At 41.9% G+C, this 19,291-nt stretch overlaps 1 protein-coding gene across 4 annotated transcripts in view; it reads right to left on the bottom strand.

Moving 5' to 3' along the window:
* Nucleotides 1-19,291, bottom strand: part of LOC133543503 (pre-B-cell leukemia transcription factor 1-like) — a 71,081-nt gene that overhangs the window by 41,981 nt on the left and 9,809 nt on the right. For all 4 annotated transcript variants that reach the window (XM_061888095.1, XM_061888094.1, XM_061888093.1 and 1 more), the window contains exons 2-3: nt 3,809-3,998; nt 2,407-2,480 (exon numbers count right to left, since the gene is read on the bottom strand). In XM_061888095.1, coding sequence (XP_061744079.1) covers nt 2,407-2,480; nt 3,809-3,998 — 264 coding nt within the window. The remainder of the gene's footprint in view (nt 1-2,406; nt 2,481-3,808; nt 3,999-19,291) is intronic.

Below are 19,291 nucleotides of genomic sequence, written 5' to 3'. Positions count from 1 at the left end.
CCTGAGATGGTCGTGAGTCATACCAAAGACTATAAACATGGGAGCCATTACCTCCCTGCTTGGCACTCAGCATCAAAGCTGGGAATTAAATGGGTTGTACTTGTATAGCGCTTTTCTACCTTCAAGGTACTCAAAGCGCTTTGACACTACTTCCACATTTACCCATTCACACACACATTCACACACTGATGGAGGGAGCTGTCGTGCAAGGCGCCAACCAGCACCCATCAGGACACAACGGACGAGACGAGGTTGGTATTAGTTGGGAATTGAACCAGGGACGCTCGGGTTGCGCACGGCCACTCTCCCCACTGCACCACGCCGTCCCTGGAATTGGGGGTTAAATCACCAGAAATGTTTTCCGGGCGTGGCACCGCTGCTGCTCACTGCTCCCCTCACCTCCCAGGGGGTGAACAAGGGGATGGGTCAAATGCAGAGGACACATTTCACCACACCTAGTGTGTGTTTTACAATCATTGCGACTTTAACATTACTTAAAATGATCCACTTTAGGAAACCTTCCAAACTTTTAGGTGTCTACAAAGTAGAAGGAAAAAGAACCCTGAAAAACAACATTTTTAAAAAAAGGAGAAAACCTTATCACATAAAGGATGAACAAAGACTTCAATGACTTTTCTGCTTTGTTTGATCAGCTCTTTTTACTGCTGAAAGGAAAGTTTTCCTACCAAAGACAAACATTAATTTAAAAATGTCATTTTCACATATCTTCGGCTGATATATGAAAAAAAACGTTTTTCTTTTCAATTTTAGTGATTGCAGCTCATATATTTGAATCGGCAAATTTAGGTGGGGGAAAAATCACAAAATATGTAATACATTTAAGTAATCAAATCAAAAAATATTTAAAATGTACTAAAACAAATCAGTAAATGTATTTACAATCTACAATTTTAAGCACCCCTGCAGTTTAAAAAACACTATGCCCTGGTACCTGACTGTCAGACTGGAGCACCACATCCATCCATCCATCCATTTTCTACCGCTTATTCCCTTTGGGGTCGCTGGTGCCTATCTCAGCTACAATTGGGCGGAAGGCGGCGTACACTCTGGACAAGTCGCCGCCTCATCGCAGGGCCTGCAGCGGCACACTAGACTGAAAAGCGAACCATGTCTGACATTGTGGGCGTGCTACAAAGCTCACCTTGTCAACAAATTGTGTTTCCTTCACAACAAACTACTTCCTGCTGTGAAAGACTTGTTCAACATTCTTTCCTGCACCTTTCTTATCAGGCACTGGCGGTCAGGGCAGGTCAAAAGTTCGTGTGTGTGTGTGTGTGTGTGTGTGTGTGTGTGTGTGTGTGTGTGCGAGTGAACGCAGCTGCTCAGACGACAGGATGTCCCACTCTGATGAATATGTAGAAATATTTACTCTAGTCAAGGTGACAGCTGGTCACATGACAGGAAGACGACATGACACGACAAAAGCGACACAAGAATGGCACAAAGAGAGAAGGTGTGCTAACGTTAGCCGGACACTTGAACTTTAGACGAACTCGTCAGTAAGAAGTAAAAGGCTCGTCTCGACCCCCTCAAAAGAAAACATCAAGAGAGCAGGAGGTCACATGACAACATAAACAACGCCATGCGTGTGTGTGAGCTTGCCATCATGGAGGTCAAAAGTAAGTGTGTGTCTGTGTTTTCTTGTTTTTCTCGCCTTCTTGAGACATGAAGAAGGAAAAGTATCTTCCATATGAGGAGGTGCAAATGATGGTGCCAATAAGATTGCATCTAGTAGAGAGGCAAAATACTAGAGTCCGTGAACATTGCTCCAAAGTCAGGATGTGTTGTTGCTTTAATGTGCATAGAAAAGTAAAGTAAAGGCAGCAATATATGATGAAACAGCTAAAGAAGGACTTCCCTCTTCATCCCCGCCAGGTGAAGATGTGATTTGAGCACTAAGACAAGACTATAGTGGCCATCAACACTGACCTTCTACAGCTTTTCTTGGCCAAAGTGCGGCACAGGGGCCATCTGTGGTCCCTGACTCCTTTGTCATCAAATACACAATGTCTCTTTTGTGGTGACATCATCAACATGAGGCTGCTCCCAAAAAGGAGGGATTGTGTGTCGCTTTTAAAAGTGCTCCCCCTCTGGCCAACATATGAAATAACAAGTGTGTGTAAGAAATGGATTTCTTTTTAAATTATTTTTTTTAAATAACTGTGTATATGTATATAAACACATACTGCAATAACTTCAAGTAAATAATGAAGATTAAAAAACAATTATGAATTAAAAGCTTACCTTTTTATATGTGCATAGTATGTATATATTAATCATGTTGGAAATACACTTCTGCATATATCTAGAAAAGCTTGCTCCTAAAGCGGGAGGCAGGTCTCAAGATAACAAGTACAAGGTGTGTGTGTGTGTGTGTTTCGATACCTGTTTTTTCTTTGATCTCACACAGCACGCTGAAGAGCGCCGGCTTCATGCGGTCACAGCTCAGAGCGTGTTTCCTGCAACACACACACACACACACACACACACACACACACACACACACACACACACACACACACACACACACACACACACACACACACGCATACGCGCATGCACGCACATGCACACACACATACACATACACGTACACACACTTGTGAGTAACACATCTCATGTTTATTACTGTCTTGACATTTTATTTCCGACATGTTTAAAAAAAAAAGAGGGTGGAAAAACACCAACAAAATAAGTGAGGAAAAGAAAAGAATACCAAAATAGTGAGGTGCTTGGAACATACTTCATTTTTTACACGCTTCTTTCACTTTCTAACATGTCTGAAGAGGAGTGTTTGTTTCACCCTGACCGCTTTTCCTTTTAGAATTTATGATTGGATTTATGTTTTATTTATATATGTATATATATATATATATTTTTTTTTTAAACTTATTTATTTATTTATTTTTTTTTTTTTTGAAACAGTTGTATGCATCATAGTGTTTGTAGCTAAAGCTCATTTACAAAAACAACAACAATAGAGATCTAACATCATTAAAATAAGAAAATAATAAGAATGAGGCCAAAAGGAGTCAGTAATAATGAAAATAGAAATAATAATAGACACTACCCCTTCGCTTTAGTTTTAGTTTTCTATTTGTCGCACTTTTTATTACTATTTTTATTTAGCAAATTTTTTTACTTTTTATTTGACCTCTTTTACCGTATTGCTTTTTGCACTATTAGCTCATTCATTGTTTATGTTCTTTGTTTGTTTTCTGTTTCTGTTGCACTATGCTTTTATTTATTTATTTTTTTTTTTAACCTATAAAGCACTTCGTTTGAATTTAAAAGTTGTAAACGTGCTATATAAATAAAATGGACTTGACTTGACAATGTGCAAACTAGGTAAAAGCCAATAATAATAATAATAATATTATTATTATAACAATAATAACACAGACAAAGTGCAAACTAGATAAGAAGCAATTAGTAAAAACTAAACTCAACAAGCAATTTAAACTAAGTTTTCACACTACACATGTACAAAATATTTAAAGCATACTAATTATAATAATTATTATTCCTAATCCTTTTTGACAATCATTGAGACTTTAACTTGAACATGAGTCATTTTAAAATGTTTCATTGAACTATAAGTGCAAAACAAATATATAATTCGTACAGAAAAATGTATTTGAATAAATGAAGAATGTTCAACATGATGGAGAAGAGAGCCAATGAGGTGGGAATGAATGAATGAATACTAGTTGACAAGATGAAAGAGTGAGAGTAGTGACAAAGTGGTGCTGGTGACGTCCGCAGGTAAAGGTGAGCGTCGCCTCACCTGGCCTGAGCTTCGTCCAGACTTTGGTCCGTGATGGTCATGATTTCATGCAAAATGTCTCCCATCTCGCCCATCTCTCGCATCTCTCCACTTCCGTCCATGCCGACCCGCGCCTCAGCCTCGGCGTGTGCATGTGCGTGTGCGTGAGCGCGCAGCAGCCGCTGATGCTCCTCCATCACGCGCGCGCACGCTACAATTAACAAGGAGGAGAAAGAAGAAAAGGCGCCTTTAATTCCCGCGCTCCATCCTGGCGCTTTTTGTCACGAGCGCGGCCAGCCAGGCTCCGCCCACCGCACGAGAGAAGCGCGGGGCCCCACCTGGAGGCTGGCGGAGAAGTGACGTCACAGATCAGGTACACCCCCCTTCCGTGACGTCACTACGACCACCAACAAAAACAACCTTAATATGTCAGCACTCTCCACACCCCATAATAGTCTACTGTTAGACTCATTTGCATATTTCAACTACAATACTCATTTGCATATTTCAACTACAATACTCATTTGCATATTTCAACAACAAAGATGACATCTTCTAAAATGGAGAATATTTATGATGCACGGGATTACGTCCGTAGAGAATGGCAGAGAGAACATGACGTCATCCTGTTGCCTTGGTAACGTGGGATGCTTGTCCCCGCGACCTCATGGGGGGGTCAAAGGTTATTGCTGTTTACAATGTGCGTTGCTGCCCCCTGCAGGAGGAGAGTGGAAACACGTGTCAGCTGACAGCTCTTTACAACTCGCTCAGCCATGACGTCATTTGAAGATGAAAGTGACTAACATGGTGGACGTTATTTGAAATGAAGGGAATAAGCGGTAGGAAATGGATGGAAGGATGGAAGAAGATGAAAGTGACTAACATGATGAACATTATTTGAAATGAAGGGAATAAGCGGTAGGAAATGGATGGATGGAAGGATGGATGAAGATGAAAGTGACTAACATGATGAATGTTATTAGAAATGAAGGGAATAAGCGGTAGAAAATGGATGGAAGGATGGAAGAAGATGAAAGTGACTAACATGATGAACATGATTTTGTTGTTGTACTTAAAGTGTTTCTTTCGAGACAAAAACACTCCTGTGAGCAAGTTGTCATCACATGAACCTCCTCTTACTTTTACTTTGTCTCTGTTAGCGCTTTCTTCTCACTGTTAGCATCTGCTAGCGTTTTCTCATCTCCTGCAGCATATTTTTTGGTCTGTTAGCATGTATTTGTTTCTGTTAACCCCTTTTTTGTCATTGTTATCTTCTGCTAGCATTTTCTTATCTCTGGTAGTGTCTTTTCTCAGTTTTGCGCTTTCACGTCTCTGTTAGCATCTGCTAGCGTTTTATCATCTCCAGTAGCATCTTTTGTCTGTTAGCATGTGTTAGCGCCTTCTTCTCACTGTTAGTATCCGCTAGTGTCTTCTTATCTGTGGTAGCATCGTTTTCTCAGTTAGGCACTTTCTCGTCCCTGCTAGCATTTTATCATCTCCGGTAGCGTCTGTTTGTCTGTTAGCGTGTGTTAGCATATATATATTTTGTTAGCGCCTTCTTGTCACTGTTAGCCTCTGCTAGCATTTTCTCATCTTGGGTAACCTCTTTTCGTCTGTTAGTGTCTGTCAGCGTTCATTTGTCTCTGTTAGCACCTTCTTGTCACTGTTAGTACCCGCTAGCCTATTTGTTTGTCTGTTAACATCTACTTGTCTCGGTCATCGCCTTCTTATCACTGCTTTTGTCCACGAGTGTCTTCTTTTTTCTGGTAGCAGCTTTTTCTCAGTTAGTGCCTTCTCGTGTCTGTTAGCATATGCTAACATCTTCTTGTCCGTTATTATTTCTTTGTCTGTGTTTGCACCTTCTTGTCACTGTTAGCGTCTACTAGTGTCTTCTTATACCTGGTGGCGTCTTTTTGTTGGTGTCTTCTTGTCCCTGTTAGCATGTGTTGACGTCTTCTTGTCTCAGTTAGCTTCTGTTTGCGTCTTTTTGTGTGTTAGCGGCCTCTTGTCACTTCTAACGTCTTTTCGGTTAGCATCTTCATGTAACCTTTACCATCTCGTTGTTGCTGTTTTCTTTTCCTTGTTAGCCATTGTTGCCTTTTTGTGTGTTAGCTGCTTTTTGTTCTTCTAGCGTCTTCTTGTCTGTTAGCATCTTCATGTACCTGCTAGCGTCTTCATGTCTGTTAGCATCTTCATGTACCTGCTAGCGTCTTCTTGTCTGTTAGCATCTTCATGTACCTGCTAGCGTTTTCTTGTCTGTTAGCATCTTCATGTACCTGCTAGCATCTTCTTGTCTGTTAGCATCTTCATCTACCTGCTAGCGTCTTCTTGTCTGTTAGCATCTTCATCTACCTGCTAGCGTCTTCTTGTCTGTTAGCATCTTCATGTACCTGCTAGCATCTTCTTGTCTGTTAGCATCTTCATCTACCTGCTAGCGTCTTCTTGTCTGTTAGCATCTTCATCTACCTGCTAGCGTCTTCTTGTCTGTTAGCATCTTCATGTACCTGTTAGTGTCTTGTCGTCTTTAACTTGGTTAACGTCTGTTAGCGCGTTCTTGTCTTTGTTAGCTCCTTTGTATCCTTTGTGATTGTTAATGTCAGTTAGCTGCCTGGGGTCTCTGTTAGCGAGTGCTGGCTGGTGGTGCTAACAGTGAGAAGGAGGAGCAGTGGCAGATAAAGGAGGAGGCGTGTGCTGAGTCAGCAGTTAGTGACGCTGGCTGAGTGCTGAAGTGGAGAAAGGTTGACTTTTAATGGCTGTCCAATAAAGGGGACAGGAGGCAGCAATCCATTAGAGGGAGATGCTGCTCTTGTTGTTGTTGTTGTGCTGCTGGCAGTGCTTGAAGGTGAAGTGTGGCAGGTGGCAGGAAGTGGAAGGAAGGAGACATGAACATGCATTCAAACATGGCATCATGGCCTGTGGGAGAGGGAAAACAACAACATAAAAAAGCCTTTTAAAATGATGAAGGCTTTTGATTGAAAGGCTGGCCAGTACTCTGAACAGGAACAAGAACAGGAACGGGAACGGAAACGGAAACGGGAAGAGGAACGGGAAGAGGAGGAACAGGAACGGGAAGCGGGACGACTTCCTGTACTGACACCTCAGTCACCTACTTAAAAGACTGAGTGCATCAATCCAAAAGTTCACTACATGTAAATATGGGAGTGTGTGAATTGAAATAACAGCTTGAGTGCAGAAGGGAAATGCATGAATTGAAAAATGGTGTAAGTGTATATATGAAATTGTGTGAATTGAAAAACGGCCCAAGTTTAATATTGCAGAGCGTGAATTTAAAAAACGGCCTAAATGTAAATATGAAATTGTGTGAATTGAAAAACGGCCTAAGTTTAATATCAAATCAAATCAAATCAACTTTATGTATAAAGCACATCTATAATTGACCACAGAGGTAGCCAAAGTGCTGTACAATGGGCAGGTTAGAAGATAATACGAGGACTGAGCAAACAACACAACGCAACATGATAAAAAAAAATAAATAAATAAAAGATAAAAACAGGTTGACAGCAGGTGTATAATGGGGCGCTATTGCAGGATGGATATCACTTAGTGTTAAAAGCCAAGGAATAAAAGTATGTTTTTAAGAGAGATTTAAAAAGAGGAAGAGAGGAGGCTTGTCTAACACTCAGAGGTAGGTGGTTCCAGAGCCTGGGAGCAGCAGCAGCCAAAGCTCTGTCACCTCTAAGCTTCAGCCTCGTGTCAGGGACCCTCAGTAGCAGCTGATCACATGATCTTAGGGATCGGGTGGGGCAGTAAGGCTGAAGGAGGTCGGAGAGATATGTTGGCCCGAGGTTGTTTAGACATTTCAAAACAAATAGAAGGAGTTTAAAATTGATTGGATAACGCACAGGGAGCCAGTGAAGGGACACTAATATAGGGGTGATGTGCTGACGTCTGCGGGTCTGTGTTAGCAGACCAGCAGCAGAGTTCTGCACCAGCTGCAGGCCTGGCTAATGTCTACATACAGGACATTGCAGTAGTCTAAACCATTCCAGATAAAGGCGGGAATTCATTTCTCAAGGTCATGTCCTGATAGAAGCGGTTTCACTTTTGCTATTTGGCGTAATTGATAAAAGCTTTTTTGAAAGACGCTGCTGATTTGTTTTTCGAATTTAAAATCTGAGTGGAACTTTACACCCAAGTTTGTGACACAGTCGCTGAGATACGGGGTCAGAGTGCCGATGTCAACGTTGGGGGAGGGAGAGGGAGTGCAGTGAATTGAAAAACCGCCTAAATATAAATAGGAATTTGTGTGAATTTCAAAACAGCCTAAGTTTAATATTGCAGTGCGTGAATTAAAAAAACGGCCTAAATGTAAATATGGAAGTTTGTGTGAATTAAAAAAAACAGACTAAGCCTAATTTTGCAGTGCGTGAATTAAAAAAACGGCTTGAGTGCAAAATGGAAACATACGAATTGAAAAACGTCCTTAAATGTAAACAGTGTGTGAATTGAAAAACGGCCTAAATGTAAACACGGAAGTGTGTGCATTGAAAAACGGTTAAAGTGCAAATATTAATATTGTGTGAATTGAAAAACGACCTAAATGTAAATATGGAAGTGCGTGAATTGAAAAAGGGTTAAAGTGTAAATATGAAATTGTGTGAATTGAAAAATGGCCTATGTTTGATATTGCAGTGCGTGAATTGAAAAAACAGCTTGAGTGCAGAATGGAAATATGTGAATTTAAAAAATGGCCTAAATGTAAATATGGAATTGTGTGAATAGAAAAACTAGACCAAGCATGATTTAGCAGTGCGTGAGTTGAAAAAAACAGCTTGGGTAAAATATGGAAAGTGTGAACTGAAAAACGGCTCAAATGTAAACACGGAAGAATATGATTGAAAAATGGCCTAAGTGTAAATATGAAAGTGTGTGAATTGAAAAACAGCCTAAATATAAATATGAAAGTGTGTGAATTGAAAAACGGCCTAAGATTAATTATGTAGTGCGTGATTAGAAAAAAAACAGCTTGAGTAAAACATGGAAACGTGTGAATTGAAAAATGTCTTAAATGTAAACACAGAAGTGTGTGAATTGAAAAATGGCCTGAGTGTAAATATGAAAGTGTGTGAATTGAAAAACGGCCTAAAAGTAAACACGGAAGTGTGTGTATTGAAAAACGGTTAAAGTGTAAATATTAATATTGTGTGAATTGAAAAACGACCTAAATGTAAATACGGAAGTGTGTGAATTGAAAAAGGGTTAAAGTGTAAATATGAAATTGTGTGAATTGAAAATCGGCCTGTTTGATATTGCAGTGCGTGAATTGAAAAAACAGCCTGAGTGCAGAATGGAAATATGTGAATTTAAAAAATGGCCTAAATGTAAATATGGAATTGTGTGAATAGAAAAACTACACCAAGCATGATCTAGCAGTGCGTGAGTTGAAAAAAACAGCTTGGGTAAAATATGGAAACGTGTGAACTGAAAAACGGCTCAAATGTAAACACGGAAGAATATGATTGAAAAATGGCCTAAGTGTAAATATGAAAGTGTGTGAATTGAAAAACAGCCTAAATATAAACATGAAAGTGTGTGAATTGAAAAATGGCCTAAGATTAATTATGTAGTGCGTGATTAGAAAAAAACAGCTTGAGTAAAACACGGAAGTGTGTGAATTGAAAAATGGCGTGAGTGTAAATATGAAAGTGTGTGAATTGAAAAACGGCCTAAGATTAATTATGTAGGGCGTGAATTGAAAAAAACAGCTTGAGTAAAACATGGAAACGTGTGAATTGAAACATTTCTTAAATGTAAACACAGAAGTGTGTGAATTGAAAAATGGCCTTAGTGTAAATATAATACAGCAATGCGTGAACTGAAAAATGTGCAGAATGGAAATGCGTGAATTGAAGAACGGCCTAAATGTAAATATGGAAGAGTGTGAATTGAAAAACCTGTCCTAGCCTAATATTGCAGTGCGTGAATAAAAAATAAAAAAAAGGTTTTGAGTGCGTGAATGAAAGAGTAAGGCCGCCACATGTTCTCCCTTCAAGTCTCACCAAGAAGCAGAATAAGAAGACAAGAACATGGCAGAATGTTCCCTTCCAATGTGCATGAGTAAAAAGGATGTAGTGGTTCATGCAGCTGGCACACAACCTTCCTTCTCCAATTAATACTTGCAGTCAAATACTTCATCTGTCATTGTGACACACGGGAGAGGGGGGGGGGGGGGAGCTAACAGCTTGTCCCAAATCCACCTGGATTACTGCGCATTCTTTGCATGTGTGTGTGTGTGTGTGTGTGTGTGTGTGTGTGTGTGTGTGTGTGTGTGTGTGTGTGTGTGTGTGTGTGAAAGTAGGATAATTCTCTTTCGATTTGCATTATTACTGTAAAAAGTTGTTCCGTTTTTGTACGATTGTGTTTTCAGTGTTTAAGACTGGACTTTGCCAGCGTGCTGCCCCCTGCTGGCACGGAGTGTTGCTGCTGATTGACAGCGTAAAGAAGGAAGAAGGAGGGTGGATGGTGGAGTTTGGCAACAAAGGGCGACACAGCGGTGCATGATGGGAACTTTCCAGTCAGTCACTGTGCAAGAGGAGATTAACATATCGTTTGAGGAGGTGACGCTGAGGCACTCCAGAAACGCCGGCGGGCAGATTCCTCCAAAACAAGAAGAGGAAGTTGCAGACGTGCGTGAAGAGAAGGCGACGTCTGGCAACATGTCGACTGTAAACTCACATTTAGTCTGGCAACATGTCGACTGTAAACTCACATTTAGTCTGGCAACATGTCGACTGTAAACTCACATTTAGTCTGGCAACATGTCGACTGTAAACTCACATTTAGTCTGGCAACATGTCGACTGTAAACTCACATTTAGTCTGGCAACATGTCGACTGTAAACTCACATTTAGTCTGGCAACATGTCGACTGTAAACTCACATTTAGTCTGGCAACATGTCGACTGTAAACTCACATTTAGTCTGGCAACATGTCGACTGTAAACTCACATTTAGTCTGGCAACATGTCGACTGTAAACTCACATTTAGTCTGGCAACATGTCGACTGTAAACTCACATTTAGTCTGGCAACATGTCGACTGTAAACTCACATTTAGTCTGGCAACATGTCGACTGTAAACTCACATTTAGTCTGGCAACATGTCGACTGTAAACTCACATTTAGTCTGGCAACGTGTCGACTGTAAACTCACATTTAGTCTGGCAACATGTCGACTGTAAACTCACATTTAGTCTGGCAACGTGTCGACTGTAAACTCACATTTAGTCTGGCAACGTGTCGACTGTAAACTCACATTTAGTCTGGCAACATGTCGACTGTAAACTCACATTTAGTCTGGCAACATGTCGACTGTAAACTCACATTTAGTCTGGCAACATGTCGACTGTAAACTCACATTTAGTCTGGCAACATGTCGACTGTAAACTCACATTTAGTCCGGCAACATGTCGACTGTAAACTCACATTTAGTCTGGCAACATGTCGACTGTAAACTCACATTTAGTCTGGCAACATGTCGACTGTAAACTCACATTTAGTCTGGCAACATGTCGACTGTAAACTCACATTTAGTCTGGCAACATGTCGACTGTAAACTCACATTTAGTCTGGCAACATGTCGACTGTAAACTCACATTTAGTCTGGCAACATGTCGACTGTAAACTCACATTTAGTCTGGCAACATGTCGACTGTAAACTCACATTTAGTCTGGCAACATGTCGACTGTAAACTCACATTTAGTCTGGCAACATGTCGACTGTAAACTCACATTTAGTCTGGCAACATGTCGACTGTAAACTCACATTTAGTCTGGCAACATGTCGACTGTAAACTCACATTTAGTCTGGCAACATGTCGACTGTAAACTCACATTTAGTCTGGCAACATGTCGACTGTAAACTCACATTTAGTCTGGCAACGTGTCGACTGTAAACTCACATTTAGTCTGGCAACATGTCGACTGTAAACTCACATTTAGTCTGGCAACATGTCGACTGTAAACTCACATTTAGTCTGGCAACATGTCGACTGTAAACTCACATTTAGTCTGGCAACATGTCGACTATAAACTCACATTTAGTCAGCATTCATCACATCTGAGCCCAAGTCACATCACACACTGTGTTGTCCGCCTCAGACAGGAGTCGCCAACCCAAAATGTTGAAAGAGCCATATTGGACGAAAAATACAAAAACAAATCTGTCTGGAGCCCCAAAACAAATTTAAAAGCCATATTACATACAGATAGTGTGTCATGAGATATAAATTGAATTAAGAGGACTTAAAGGAAACTAAATGAGCTGAAATATAGCTACAAATGAGACATAATGATGCAATATGTACATACAGCTTGTCAGGGTTAGTTGTTGTTGAACCCCGAGATGCAGAGACGGAGGCAGCCATGGCATATGAGAACCTAGAACAAACAAAAAGCACGCACGTGGGCGGAATAACAAACTAAAGGAGCTAGCACTGGAAGTTAGAAAACAAAAAGGAACTTTAGCATGGAAGCTAGTGGATAGCAAACAGAAAAACTGGAAAGAACTAATGCTAACTAATGCTACGACGACCAGGACAAAATGTAGCACGACAGGTAGTAGCTGTAACAAACGACACGACAGGTAGTGGCTGTAACAAACGACACGACAGGTAGTAGCTGTAACAAACGACACGACAGGTAGTAGCTGTAACAAACGACACGACAGGTAGTAGCTGTAACAAACGACACGACAGGTAGTAGCTGTAACAAACGACACGACAGGTAGTAGCTGTAACAAACGACACGACAGGTAGTGGCTGTAACAAACGACACGACAGGTAGTAGCTGTAACAAACGACACGACAGGTAGTAGCTGTAACAAACGACACGACAGGTAGTAGCTGCAACAAACGACACGACAGGTAGTAGCTGCAACAAACGACACGACAGGTAGTAGCTGTAACAAACGACACGACAGGTAGTAGCTGTAACAAACGACACGACAGGTAGTAGCTGTAACAAACGACACGACAGGTAGTAGCTGTAACAAACGACACGACAGGTAGTAGCTGTAACAAACGACACGACAGGTAGTAGCTGTAACAAACGACACGACAGGTAGTGGCTGTAACAAACGACACGACAGGTAGTAGCTGTAACAAACGACACGACAGGTAGTAGCTGTAACAAACGACACGACAGGTAGTGGCTGTAACAAACGACACGACAGGTAGTGGCTGTAACAAACGACACGACAGGTAGTAGCTGTAACAAACGACACGACAGGTAGTGGCTGTAACAAACGACACGACAGGTAGTAGCTGTAACAAACGACACGACAGGTAGTAGCTGTAACAAACGACACGACAGGTAGTAGCTGTAACAAACGACACGACAGGTAGTAGCTGTAACAAACGACACGACAGGTAGTAGCTGTAACAAACGACACGACAGGTAGTAGCTGTAACAAACGACACGACAGGTAGTAGCTGTAACAAACGACACGACAGGTAGTAGCTGTAACAAACGACACGACAGGTAGTGGCTGTAACAAACGACACGACAGGTAGTGGCTGTAACAAACGACACGACAGGTAGTGGCTGTAACAAACGACACGACAGGTAGTAGCTGTAACAAACGACACGACAGGTAGTAGCTGTAACAAACGACACGACAGGTAGTAGCTGTAACAAACGACACGACAGGTAGTAGCTGTAACAAACGACACGACAGGTAGTAGCTGTAACAAACGACACGACAGGTAGTAGCTGTAACAAACGACACGACAGGTAGTAGCTGTAACAAACGACACGACAGGTAGTGGCTGTAACAAACGACACGACAGGTAGTGGCTGTAACAAACGACACGACAGGTAGTAGCTGTAACAAACGACACGACAGGTAGTAGCTGTAACAAACGACACGACAGGTAGTAGCTGTAACAAACGACACGACAGGTAGTAGCTGTAACAAACGACACGACAGGTAGTGGCTGTAACAAACGACACGACAGGTAGTAGCTGTAGCAAACGACACGACAGGTAGTGGCTGTAACAAACGACACGACAGGTAGTAGCTGTAACAAACGACACGACAGGTAGTAGCTGTAACAAACGACACGACAGGTAGTGGCTGTAACAAACGACACGACAGGTAGTAGCTGTAGCAAACGACACGACAGGTAGTGGCTGTAACAAACGACACGACAGGTAGTGGCTGTAACAAACGACACGACAGGTAGTAGCTGTAACAAACGACACGACAGGTAGTAGCTGTAACAAACGACACGACAGGTAGTAGCTGTAACAAACGACACGACAGGTAGTGGCTGTAACAAACGACACGACAGGTAGTAGCTGTAACAAACGACACGACAGGTAGCACGACAAGAGTGATATGTGGCAACGACATTACAATACAAGTCCGAATGACAATTCAATTATCCAGCAACTGACACAAGACAAAGCAGGTACAAATAGGAGCAGGCTGATTGGCAACAGGTGTGGCCAGGTGCCAATCAGCCGCAGCTGAGGAGGAACACAGCACTCAGGGAACAAGACAGGAAGCTGACAAAATAAGAGCACTAGACAGGAACTAAAGACAGGAGATACTAAACACAGAGGAAACAGACAATGCAGAGGAACAAACTAAAACATAGACAAACTGTCAGGGGAAAGCCTGACACAGCTAGCCTAAGTAGCATGTTAGCATTGATTAGCTATGTCTGATTAGCACTCCACACAAGTCAATAACATCAACAAAACTCACCTTTGTGCAGTCATGCACAACATTAAAAGTTTGGTGTACTAAATGGGACATAACAAAAAGTGGCTTAAAATGTGTCTCAGAAAGTCGGAGAAAGTTGTACATGTAAACAAACTAGGGTGCGTTCAAAGACCGACAAAATTAGTAGGACAAAACGGCGCTCGCCAAATACTGGAATCAGTGAAGCATGTTTAATATAAACAGTGTGCTTTATAACAATTATGGAGGTTTGTGTCATGTTTGTCCTCCTACAGCGGGGGTCGGCAACCTGAGGCTCTTTAGCACCGCCCGAGTTTCCCTCTGGAACTTTTTCAAAAATATATGAAAAATGGAAAAAGATGAGGGGGTAAAAAAAAAAAAAAAATTTAGTTTTGATGTGGTTTCTGTAGGAGGACAAACATGACACAAACCTCCCTAATTGTTATAAAACACACTGTTTATATTAAACATGCTGATTCCAGTATTTGGCGAGTACCGTTTTGTCCTACTAATTCTGGCGGTCCTTGAACTCACCATGGTTTGTTTACATGTACAACTTTCTCCAACTTTCTAGGACGTGTTTTATGCCACTTCTTTTTCTGTCTCATTTTGTCCACCAAACTTTTAATGTTGTGCATGAATGCACAAAGGTGAGTTTTGTTGATGTTATTGACTTGTGTGGAGTGCTAATCAGACATATTTGCTCACTGCAAGCTAATCGGTGCTAACATGCTATTTAGGCTAGTTGTATGTACATATTGCATCATTATGCATTATATTTGTAGCTATATTTGAGATAATTTAATTTCATTTAAGTCCTCTTAATTCAATGTATATCTTCTGACACATTATCTCTATGTAATATGGCTTTTAAATTTGTTTTGTGTATTTTTGGTCGAATATGGTCCTTCAACATTATGGGTTGCCGCCCCCTGTCCTACAGAAACCACATTAAAACAAAAATTATATTGTTTCCCTTTATCTTTTTCCATTTTTTATACATTTTTGAAAAAGCTCCAGAGAGCCCCTCGGGCGGCGCTAGAGAGCCGCGAATTGCCGACCCCCGGTCTATGAAAAGCAAACAAAACGTAAACTTTGCGCTTCCTCACTCGTTTTGTTGACGAGGCGTAGCGAGGAGCAAAAAGCAGTGCTAATAATAACAAGACAAGAAGTTTGACAGCTTGGATTGCATCAGAAGAAGCGCTGACAGTCCAATTAGAGCCCAGACCTACAAACCCCAAGAAATAAGGAAATGATGACATGATCACATCAGCGTTGCCGTGCAACTAAACATCCTCTTTTCTTTGTCCTCTTACTGGCCACAAACAACCTGCATGTTGTCCGTTGCCATGGCGACCCAGTGAGCCAGACAGAAGGTGAGTGTGGAGTCACATGACCGACAGTCATTAGGCTAAGTAATGGCGCCGTGATTTAAGGGAGCGGGTCAGCAGATGAAAGTGGGCGCCAGCGAGGACGCCAGGAGGCGACCCCATTAGGAGGCGTCAAGACGGACAAGAAAAAGAGGGAAATGAGGAGCGGGGCAATTAGAGAAGATGAGCGTAAAGTGATGGCGGGACCTCATGACATCATCCCCACAAGCCCCTGCTGGCGGACCGGGAGGTCGTTAGCCGCGGCGCCATCCAAACACGGCGACCCCGCCCGGCTTCTGAGTCAGGGAGCAGCTCATCAGTCAGCTAACATTAGCTTCATGCTAACACATGCTAACTGACTGACAAAAAACACCACCAGAAAAGACATAAAACCAGCAAAGAGGTGCAAAGTGACAAGAAACATTTTTCATGTTTATTCTGAAAATGGTGTCTTTTTTTGACTTCCTGCTTCTCCACAAAAGGAACAATTATTTATTTAGTATCGATTATAATAGTATTAATACTATTATTCCTTAAATGATTCAAAGTGAGTTTGTGCAGTTTGTAGTGATGTTGCTGTTTGATGTGTTGAAGTGTGATGTTTGGGTGCAAATAGCACACAGAGTGTCTTCCTTCGAAGGGAAACTACACTTTTTGTGGAAGTTTGCCCGTCATTCAAAATCATTACCAGAGACAAGAACACACATGACCTGCATGACTATAGCTCTTGTCTCAAAGTAGGTGTACTGTCACCACCTGTCACATCACACCCTGACTTATTTGCACTTTTTGGCTGTTTTCCTGTGTGTAGTCTTTTACTTCTTGTCTTGCGCTCCTATTTTGGTGGCTTTTCCTGTTTTTGGGAGGGTATTTTCCTGTAGCAGTTTCATGTCTTCTTTTCCCGCATCTACTTTGTTTTAGCAATCGAGAATATTTCACTTGTTTTTATCCTTCTTTGTGGGGACATTGTTGATGGTCATGTCATGTTCGGATGTACTTTGTCTTTGCGCCAAAGTAAGTCTTTGCTGTCGTCCAGCATTCTGCTTTTGTTGACTTTGTAGCCAGTTCAGTTTTACTTTGGTTCTGCATAGCCTTCCCTAAGCTTCAATTACTTTTCTTAGGGACACTCACTCTTTGTTTATCTTTAGTTTAAGCATTAGACACCTTTTTACCTGCACGCTGCCTCCCGCTGTTCCTGACATCTACAAAGCAATTAGCTACCTGCTGCCACCTACTGATATGGAAGAGTATTACAGGGTTACTCTGCCCAGCTCTAGACAGCACCGACACTCAACAACAACACATCATTTGCAGACTAGAATTACTGCTTTACAAAACATATTTTTAACCCAAATAGGTGAAACTAGATCATCTCCCACGGCACAGCAGACTGTATCTCGAGGCACACTAGTGTGCCGCGGCACAGTGGTTGATAAACACTGTTCTAGAGGTTACTGAACATATTGGTGGCAGTCTTTGGAAGCAGTTTTATAATAATTTACAGGCTAGATAGATTTCCAAAGGACCAATTATTACCAATTTGAAAGCAAAAGAAAAAAAAAGTGTGTTCTTGTCCCTCATAAAGATTGTGAATGATAAGCAACATTCAAAATAAATGCAGTTCCCCTGTGAGATAGTGAAGAGGTCCCTAACCATCTCTGCCCATTTCTGTTCCCAGTGAGCTGAGGGGACGTTTACAAAGACATCATGGGTGGGACAAAAGGAGCACTTGATTTGCTCGCCCCAGCCAGCCTACAGCACAAGTGTGGCTAATCTTGCCTCATTAGCAGGTTTTGTTAATTGGTTATTGGAGATTTGTATTGATTTATTAGTGTGACATCATAATTTAGACTGACCATATGTCCTTTTTACCCCGGACATGTCCTCTTTTGCGAGACTGTCTGGGGTGTCCGGGCGGGGTTTCTTAAATGCCTTGAATGTTTTGTGTCTAGGTTGCTCGTATTTTCAATGTACGTTCAGGGTTAAGAAGGAGTTGAATACGAAACCAATTGTGAAGAAGTGCACACGCAGCAACACTCGTGAGGGAAGGGCAGAGACAGAGGGAGCAGGGCAGTGGATTGACTGCCATGCGGGTCACACTGAGGGTGGCCGTATTAACAACGCCAACACTGTTACAAATACGCGCCACACTGTCAACCCACACCAAACAGGAATGACAAACACATTGCTCGATTGCACCAAGAAAAATTCCTCGTTTGTGAACCCGTTCTCAAACAATGGCTATAAAAACTATTCTGATTCTGACATTTCGAGACAACATCCCCACCGTAACGCAACAGAACAAATACCCAGAATCCCTTGCAGCACTAACTCTTCCGGGACGCTACAATACACCCCCCCACACATCAACCCCGATTACGTCACATCAAATATTCCACTTTGAAAAATATTCTTGGTCGAAGATTTTGCATATTTTGTGTGTTTGCCGTAAAAAACAGTTTAGTTGGACAAAAAAGACTCAAACGCCTGACTACTATAACAACTGCAGCGATGCTAGCTTAGCAACACAACTGATAGCATCAGCAATGCTAATATCCAGCTTCGATTCAACAAAGAAATATGAAAAATGCCCCGTGTGCTAATTGCTGTCATCCTGACGAGCTCGTTAGTAATAAAACTCCCAGGTCCACTGTGACCCGCCGCCGTTTAGCACGTTAGCCCACTTTGAGCGCTACGTGCTATGCTAACCCCTCACATGGTCACAACATCCATCGCCATGGCGACAGTACACGGTCCAGGGGTTTATTTCCCAAACGTGACGTCGGACTACATTGAGTGAAGGTGCTCCAAACACATGCTAACAAGCTAGCTAGTTAGCCTTTTGTGCTTAAATGGTGTTCATTGTTTTGAAGCCTCATTCTAGTCCTTTCCATCCATTGTGGATGAAATCAAAGAAGGTTGTTGGGCGACGTCTGACAAAAGAAGTGTCCTACATAAATGTGTGTGTTAATTAAATGACATCCAGTCAATGACCAAGATCTACTTTCAATTAAGGAGCTTTAATTGAAAAAGATGATTGTAAATGTTCTATTAGAAATTCAATTACCTCAACATCGTCTCATAAAGCCTCTAATCAGTCTTTTCTCTCTTCGTTTAAGCAGGAGGGAGGACTAATTACTGCATCCACGCTAACACACATCTGGGTCATGCCACACACACACACACACACACACACGCACGCACGCACGCACACACACGCACACACACTTACACACACACGCACATTCACACACGTACACTCACACACACATATATGTACACACACACACGCACGCACGCACACACACACACACACACACACACGCACGCACACACACATGCACGCGCATTCACACACACACACACACACACACATGTACACACACACGCACGTACACATACACACATACACGTACACACACGCACGC

Source organism: Nerophis ophidion, linkage group LG26 (genome assembly GCF_033978795.1).
Source record: "Nerophis ophidion isolate RoL-2023_Sa linkage group LG26, RoL_Noph_v1.0, whole genome shotgun sequence".
In the NCBI taxonomy this organism is placed as follows: Eukaryota; Metazoa; Chordata; class Actinopteri; order Syngnathiformes; family Syngnathidae; genus Nerophis; species Nerophis ophidion.
Note: the sequence above shows the minus strand (reverse complement) of the source record. Positions and strands in the feature narration are given on the sequence as shown.